The 9,123-nt window shown below is 39.7% G+C and overlaps 1 protein-coding gene across 1 annotated transcript in view; it reads left to right on the top strand.

Moving 5' to 3' along the window:
- Nucleotides 1-1,411: 1,411 nt before the first annotated feature.
- Nucleotides 1,412-9,123, top strand: part of ARID5B (AT rich interactive domain 5B (MRF1-like)) — a 44,446-nt gene continuing 36,734 nt past the window's right edge. The window contains exons 1-2 of the mRNA XM_004680865.2: nucleotides 1,412-1,691; nucleotides 3,087-3,199. Of these exons, the coding sequence (XP_004680922.1) occupies nucleotides 1,688-1,691; nucleotides 3,087-3,199 (117 nt within the window). The 5' untranslated portion in view covers nucleotides 1,412-1,687. The remainder of the gene's footprint in view (nucleotides 1,692-3,086; nucleotides 3,200-9,123) is intronic.

The raw sequence follows: 9,123 nt of genomic DNA, 5'->3' as shown, positions 1-9,123 counted from the left end.
GTAGAAAGAAAAAAAAAAAAAAAAAAGAAAACACCTGTAACCTGGGTACCAGAACTTCTACTCTCCCCAAAAGCTATTTCCTCAATCCCAAAATCCCAAAACTTTACTTGCTTGGGTCTAGTGGATCGAAAAGGTCACGAATTGGACTCCCACCCAGCCCTGCACATTCCATTCTCCTGGGGGCCTTTAAACAACTGCTCTTGGTGTATTTGTGTATTACAACTGGGATAAGATTATGGGCCCACTGAGATATCAGACACAATGGCTCTCCAGTAATCAGTGCCTAAAGGACTCCCATCTCAATTCCCAAAGCAAACTCTAGTCAGTGGTGTCTGTTTCCAGAGCTCAATAAAAGGAGCAAAGGTGAAAACAGTTGTATAGGTGTCCAGCATGCACATGATCAGCTCATGAAGATACAAAGGAGGTATATGTGAACATCTTTATTTCCACTAATAACATGTTCATTCAATAGACTTATTTATGCAATGTTGCCTGCTGGGTGTGCCTGGGATGATGGGGAAGAATCAGGCATGGCCCCAATCTGTAAGGATGCTCCAATTTAGAGTAAGCCACAGGGCACAGCTCAAAGCACAAAGAGCACAGTGATACCCTCCTTAAAAGATGCTCAGAAGAGTTCAGAGGAAAAACTAAAAGATGGAGTGATTGGTAGAGTTTGGTAACCTGATCTGAAATATCAGTGTACTTGCCTTAGAAGGAGCCAAAGATTTTTTCCCCTCTTTCTTGATCAAATTTCATTCAGTGTTTAAGTTTGAGTGACCAGAATATTAGGTGCTAGTCTGTTCTAAATTTGTAATTCTCAGAATCCACAGGGGAAGGACATGTGCTTCTCTGGGTTTTGAAAACAGCTCAAAGAATGAAGAAAATAGACCCGAGTTGGAGATGACTTATTGTCAGTTCCCGGAACCTTTGCCTTTATTTAAAACAGCCTGTTCAGTGCAAGTTCTCTAGATCTAAAAAGGCCTTCAGGGATTTGAAAGCTTTTCTGGAAATAAATGCCTTTTAGGCTAAATGCTTTTTACCAAAATGATCATACTAGCAAGTCTTAGAACAGACTCGATATTGTTTTGTTTCTTTTGGTGAAATATCTCAGACCAGTCCCAAGTTCTGTTTGTTTTTGTCAGGCTTGCTGCTTGGTTATTATTTTGATTAGGGACATGAAAGTACATTCTTCCCTCCCGGTCATTACAGACTTAGCACTTGGGTCAGTTGTGGAAACACTTCTGTGCTACACAGAGACTCTGAACCAAAATAGTCCACGCCCTGGCTCCAGGCTGAGGTCCTGCGCTGCGCAGGGAAGGTGACATTAGGCTCTGTCATGGCAACAGGAGGTCAGGATCCACAAAAGAGGCTGGATGAAATCACCAGCCCCGCGCGGGGAGGTGGAGAGAAAAGAGCCCTCCCTGCCAGTCTGGCAACTCCAGCTAAGTCTTCAGAGCTCATCCCACACACTCCGTGCTAGTCACTGCTGTGTGTTTACATGAGTAATGGAGCTGCCGGGGGAGGGGAGTTGTAAGCAGAGCGCTGAGCCTCACGGCTTGCATTCAGAGGGAAGCTGACATACAAGTCAAGTCAGACTTCCAGGGACGTGGCCGGGAAGCAGTCACATGCTGACATGCTGTAGCTTTCATGAGCACAGACATCATCAGGCAGATGTTTGTCGACTGGAATGGGTAATCGCTACTTTCTCTTTGCTAGATTTTTGTTTGTGAGCTTGTTTGCCTTTGATAATTCCAGGCTGGCTTCCTACGGTGAACTTACAGACAAACAAATCGGGAAATGAGAGGAAAATGGATTTGGGAGGGGGCAGTTGAGCTCCAAACTTTTACACGGTTGTAAAGGCAGTTCTGCTTTTTTTTTTTTTTTTTTTTGAGTTTTACCAACAGCAAAACTGATCTCCACAGTAGGAAATCAAGTTAGTGGGATTAATTGTGTTTGTCAGATGAGTATAATGTAAAATGTCAGCAAACCACTGGTTAACGGTGTGACTTAAGTAAGATTAGCAGTTAAGAGGGCTTGAGTTGCTTAGATTTGGCATTGTCATAATCATACTTTAAAGTAATGAAAGTGTGGCTACCTTAAAAGAGCTGAAAGAAATTGCTTGGGGTATAATTCATTCCTTTGGATGAATTTGGTTTGTTTTAATTGTGCTTAACTCTGGGTGATTGATGAAGTTAAATGTGAAAGCTGATGCCGGACACTCATTGCACTCAGTAAAGAACAGCTTCTCCCCTCCTCCCTTCCCTTTTCTTTATGGATCTTATAGAGAATAAAGCTTAACATCAAGGATGAAATACAACTTTGATTTGCATCTTGTCTAAGCCTTTAAAATGTATAATCTCCACAGAATCAGGCTAACTTCAGGATAATCTTTAGAAGTTATTTTAAATAACCCTTAAGATCTTCATAAAAAAAAAAAAAAACATAAGAGAGTAGGCTGACTTCGGTGTATTTGCCAGATTTGTTGAGATTTGAAAGGTGCTGGTTGCCTATTAGTAAATATAAGTAATATTTTTCAGATTGTTATCATGAATATCTCTCTTTACAATGGTTTACAATTTCTTTACAAGTGAAATTTCTATTTCACTATAACTTAAGTAGTGCTCAGGTCCTCACTTATAAGGAGAGATGTTTTCAAATGTTATGTTGCTGTAATTCTGTGATGGGCTGGCTTATCACTTAGGTTTCTGAAAACAGGACTCAAAACAAAAAACAAAGAATGATTTTTGGATTCTGTTTCAGGGTTCTCTTTTAGTACAACCTGTTTCTTTTCTAACAATGGGGAAGTGTGTTTTCTTTAACATCATCCTTTAAAACTAAGAGCTTCATTTTTCTTACATTACATAAATGTTAAAGTATAATAGATCACTTGGGAGAAGATAGAAGTGTATGGTCTACCAAGAGGCTTGCTTGACAGAGAAAGATGCATAAATGAGGGTGTGTGTCACAGTTGTGTACACTTCTCTGAACAATAGGAGGGGAGGACTGTAGGAAGATTCTCGTTTTTTAATAAGGAAACCTATGAAAATGTAAATATATCTCAATTGTTCTTCTCCATTTGTTTTCAGCGCCAAATCTTAAAGGCAGACCACGCAAAAAGAAACCATGCCCACAGAGAAGAGATTCATTCAGTGGTGTTAAAGATTCAAACAGCAATTCTGATGGCAAAGTCATTGCCAAGGTATGGTCATTCCTCCCATGCTATTCATTTTGCTGCATTTTTTAGTTCTTTTTATCTCTCTGATCTTCTGTCTTGCTGGTAGTTTTCAATTCAGAATCTGACTTTGGTATTCACAGCTCTCTGCTGTGTCTGTTCCAGCCACCCTTCTTCCCTCCCCTTGTAGCTTGGGGGAAGTGTAGGCATTTTGATTAGACAACAGAAAGACTTTCCACCTCCCAATTTGGCCTGTTGGGTAAAGGACAGATGATTATGCGCCCACGTCACTGAGGCAGAGATTTCATAGTAGGTGACACAATGACATAGTTTACTCTGCTTGTGTCAAAAATAGACTGGCTGAACCATCATCTTTCAGAATATGTTCTCTAAATATGTTTCAGAGATTAACAGAGGATGAAATTGGAAATGACTGGAATCAATCTTTCTAGTTTATATTTATTTCAATGTCACCTCTAATTTGCGTTAAAGTAAAATTAAAGACGATAGTAAAATATTTACATGTATACATACATAGACCCATATATACAATTATAAGTTTTAAATTATGTTTCTGTGAATGCAGAATGGAAGTTAAAATTCTAGACTTTATTCAGAGCCTGGGCCCATTGTGCCTTCACATTCTTTGGAGTCTTGAAAGTGGCTGTCTGAGGTATTTAGCACCAGGAAGGGTAAAGTGTCACTTCATATTTTTAGACTTATCTTTTTGGCTTTTGTGAACTGGGGTCAGATTTCCATGGTCCTTTTTACCGAGTGTTTGTATCTAGGTGTTGTTTCTGTGTCAAAGACAGCAATAGCCACTTTAGGACCCGAATTCAGGATTTCAGCTGACACCACGCTTCCCCATCCAACAGCTAAACTTCCCAAAATGGAAGCTTTGATTATTCTAAAGGAACTTGGAAAGGAACTTGGAAGATTCTAATGGACAAAAGCATGAATCAGCACTGTGCTGACAGTCTCCTCTTGCACTGCCATGTACTTCACTCTGCCTCCCAGTGTCAGGAAGCAAATCCTAGACAGTCGCAATCTATACATTTCATCTCCAGGGATGGTGGTTCCATCAGGAAATTCTGAAGACTTTTTAATTGGGAATTCTTCATGCTACCAAGATTGCAAAGGGTTATAAAGAGATGAGCCACTAGAAGTGTGCATTTTCTGGCTAAAAAAAAAATCCATCTTTCCCTACAGTTATTTTTGTTCTACTAATTTAACCTTCTGTAAGTCCATATGGATATCAAGAATGATATTTTTCTGGTAATTCGGACATGTAGATCCTAGAACTACCTTTAAGGGCCTCAGCTTTCATGGTCTTGAAAGGATATATCAGCAGGAACAGTTTATTCCCCGTGATGTGATTTGCAAGATACTGCAGAATCGAGCAACGAGGTTTTAGGATCATAACATTCAGCAGAGCTTGTGCTGCCAAAGTCTTGTGCTGGCATCCTGCCCCATACCTCTGAGGTGACATCATGTGTTTACCCCAGCATATTCTGTACCTGAGCCCAGCAGGATGAAGCTCCCTCTCCTGTCATTTGGAGTCACTACCAAAGTACACCTCCAGGAGGCTTACAAAACTCAGGCACAGTCTTTAAGAACAGCACCTCCAATATCTCTTTCCATCAAAAGCAGGCCATGACTCACAGTAGGATCCACAAAACTGACAAGAAAGGGAGCCTGCTCCCCTATATTGGATGGTCATGGATGTATCCCTCCTAAAAGGGCCTGTAGCCAAGCCTGGTTTTCTGAGTGACCTTTTCCACCTTATCTGTGTGCCATTCAGAATCTTTACTAAGAAGGAGGTTCATCCTTTCACTTTGGTATCAGTGGTGAATGGGTGAATGTCACACAGCAGTTGGTTACTGGAGACTTGTCTGAAAGTCCAGCTCTTCTCAGTCTCGGATTACAGTCTGTTTTGGCTGCTTCTAAAAAGTTTAGCAAAGCCACATCGTCTAGAAGAGAGATACTGGTAGATAGGAATATCTGTGGTGGGCTTGTGTCTTGTGTGTTGGTCCCAACAGACAGATGGAAAATCATTACAGAATGACTAATAACCCCTGGCCACATGGGGGCCAGGACAGTAATTAAATAGGCATTTCTGTCTTAAAGTGTTTGTTTTTTTCCTAAGAGACCCTATAGTTGAGATTGTAGGCTTATGATCATCTGATCTTCTGCTGAACGGGTAATATTTTAGGTGGTAGTTTGACTTTATGACCAAGACTTATGAATTGTTTCTTTTAAAAACTGCCTCAATCAGACCGTTTCTAACTATGGACAAGTATCAGCTTCCTGTAGCACCACAGGACAAAGTTCTTAGAGTAAGCACCTAGTGGGTTTGTTGTGTGTGAATTGTGAAGAGAGGTAATTTGCCTGCCACCTTTAAAGTGGTACTGTCTCAGTACAAACATTATACTAGCTTTGCAAGGTACTGTTTCCTAAGGGACAGAGAATTTCATGGTTTTCCAAAGACAACAGAAGTCATATAATGGGGAAGAGGCTACCAGATCTTTGATAATGTCACAAATGTGTTCATTTCTCTAAAAATGTCATGAATGTGTTCAACCTAAAGCCTTCAGTTTCTCTTGAGTTATTTTACAGCAAGAGAATCTGGGGCCCAAATGCTTTTAACTAGTGATCTACATTAGAGAAATCTTCTTAGTTTAATGAAAAGATTATAATGATAGAAGGCAGATGACTTTTCCCTTAGCACTTTCTGATAGCAGAAGTCTATAAGGGAAGGTTTGTGTTCTACAAGGAACATAGAGTGGGAAACCATGGTATGCAATAAATTGTTTTATTTACATCACAAGATAGAGTTCCAATATTTCACCAATGTGGTATTTTCATCATCTTTGGTCCTCAGAGCTACCCCCCAGAACTCACTCTTTGCACTGTCCTAAGAGAGAAAATGAGGGTCTCTTAGCAAGTTAGTGACCATTTCAAATTAGATTGCGGTTTCTTGCTTGCTGGCTCAGCACATCTTGATGCTCCAGTTGAGGTTGGATTAGTTATAACTCAATCCAGGGAAAGGATTCAGTTAATGTCAAATAGGTGATGGTTCACTGAAGATGTTAAATGTGGATTCTTTAATTAGCACTCGTTCAATCACTTTGTAAACCCCAAAACTCATAGTGAACTCAACATGTGTAAGGTGTTCAGGTAGGGAAAACAGATCTAGTAATTAACTGTCACAAAGGTTGAACTTTGTTAAGGTCAGCCACAGACTAGCACATGTTTGATATTTCATATATTAAAATGCTGAGATTGTTTTTGGTAAATGTGAAAGAAAAAAAAAATGGAAAAAGATGTTTGCCTGGCCCAACTCAGGACCAGCATAATATATCTGAAAGGGCTCACGTATGTGAACAGAAGAAATGTATGGAATGAGTCCAAGCAAGAAAAGCATTGTTTGCTTCTCACAGAGAAGTTGGCCCCAGGGAACAGTTTGGTTTTATCTGGACCCTTTGTCCCCAAACAGGCAGTCTGTAGACTTGGCCTGTGCACCCTCTCTGTTCTTTCCTTCTGTTTCTAGATGTTTCTGCACAGGTGAGGCAGAAGATTAAGCAGCTGTCTAGACACTGAGGGGCAAACCTCATATACTGTTAACTTGGTACTTCTGACCTAAGAATATAGATAGTTGGCCCATTTCTACTATGAATCCAAGATAGTCTGTTTTGCATGCAAACCTTACATCTACTCCTGATTGTACAAGACTTGGGAGTGAAGCAGACCTAAGCTCTACACCCAGAGTTCTGCTCTCACAAGTAAATGACAAAATATGTAACTTTGTTCAGCTTCAGTTCCCTAGCTCTAAAATATGACTCAATTTCTCCCTTCCATGATTCCTGTGACATTAAATAGACTTTGTGAATCTCACCATGTGGGGTCTGGCTCAGTAGAGGTACTCAACTGATATTTGGTTCCTTCCCTTTGTTCAATATACAATAGAAGGAATGAGGAAGCCCTTTAATAAGGGCAACCACCTCGTTTTATCTTTTACTTCTTCTATAATAGATCACATTTCTAAGCTGAGAATTTTGTAATGCCTAGTAATAAGATAGTTTATTTTTTTAACTGGAAATGTGTCTTCACAACTGTTATAATTTAATATTTTTGTAAGAGTGTCAGTGAAGTATAGTGTTTAAGACCACAATCCTTAGAGTGAAACCAGGATCAGATTCCATTCACCACTTACTAACTTGTACATGATCATGTGATCTTGTATTTATTACTCACCCTCCTTGTACCTCAATTTCCTCATTAGGGTTGTGAGCATGAAGGAAGATAATACATTTAAAAAAAAATGTTTAGGAAGAGCCTGGCTATGTAATAAGCGCTCAAAAAATACAAAGTCCTGAGGGCCTGAGGATAGGCAATACTGTTTGAAACAGGGATGATTTTATGATCTCAAAAGCCATTAAGTTATAGACTTCATCAGAACTTTAGACTCAACTGTAAAATTTGGCTGTGGAAAATGACAAAATGAAGTTTTATAGGATGTTTGCCTTAGTAAAATGGTAGAAACCACCAACATTTTAAAATGTCATAAGTAAAATCTCTACCTTGTAAAGGGTCTCAGTCCACTTCCATAGCCTTTTAAAAATTAAAATCTTATCAAAGGCCCAGTTGAATAAGTTGTATGGGAAGTTTTATTTTTCTAGGACCAGTCTAAAGATATTAAATAGCATGTTCACTTGAGGGAATAACCAATAAAGAAAACCCTCACTGAGGATACAAATCGCTGTAATAAATAAGTAGAGCCTTTTATGTTCTTCATGTTTGGGAAGAATCTGAAAGGAAAGAAAAAGGGGTCAGAAATCTGAAATGGAAAACGTCAAATATGTGGGACGTTTTGATTCATAACATTTCCCTAACACTACCCTCTTCTCTTCGATGTTGGATATGGAGATGTAAAGAATATTGGAATGTACACATTCCCCACGGGCGCACTTGAACTCCAAGTTTGACCCTTTGTACTTCCCCCTTTTACAATTAAAATAGCTCAGCAACTTAGCATTATATTTAACAACCATCAAAGGCCTCTTGTAGAACATGGCAGTGAGGGGGATCATTAGGTTAGCCATTCTATCCTGAGGTCTATATTCACCCAGAGAACGGAAGGAAGAACATCTGGGCACTTAACGCCATTTATTTTTTAATTGTGAAGCTTTTCACTTAACTCTTCTTGGGTTTTTCGCTGACCTCGACTTTTTCCTTTGTGGCAAGTTAACATCTATTATATTCTCAGAATTGAGTGAAAAGCAAGACTCCCTTGTTAAAGAGCCTGACCTTCATTTCCTGCTGAGGAAGGATCTGGTCCTCAGGTGACAGTAAGGAGCTTGCTGGCATCCTCCATGCCAGTATCTGCTGGCATTGACATATTTTTTCCAGGTTGCTGGAAAAAAGTAACAGCACCAAAATTTACTCTGAAGAAATAAACCTTTCTTTCATTTTGATATCAACTATGTAGTAAGAAGGCAGGTTGCTTCAATGATATTAACAGCTGTAGCCCCTTAGGGAAAATAAAGTTATGTAAAGAAGCAGAAGAATGGTCCCACCACAGGGAAACCCATTTTGATTTCACCTCAACTTACTGGTAACGCTTCTAGAAGAGTCTGGCACAGTTGGGCAAACCATGGCCCATGGCCCCTGTTAATGTACAGTTTTATTGGACATGACTACCCACATTGTGTTTGCTGCTAGAGTTGAGTATTGCAACAAGGACTTGAAGCCCCCAAAGGCACAATATTTACTATCCGGCTTTTTACAGAAATGTATCACCCCCCCTCCCTAGTTTAAGACAACTCATATCCAGTGATGCCTCTAAAAAGCTATTTCAGAGCAATGGAAATTTACAGGTTCACCCTTCCTATCTACTCAGTACTGAGTGTCACTCGCTATGGCTTTGTAAGCATTTCTGGGCTGGGCTTGAT

The sequence above is a fragment of the Condylura cristata genome, unplaced genomic scaffold, assembly GCF_000260355.1.
Source record: "Condylura cristata isolate star-nosed mole 26May11 unplaced genomic scaffold, ConCri1.0 scaffold00011, whole genome shotgun sequence".
Lineage (NCBI taxonomy): Eukaryota > Metazoa > Chordata > Mammalia > Eulipotyphla > Talpidae > Condylura > Condylura cristata.
This window is presented reverse-complemented; position numbering and strand designations above follow the sequence as displayed.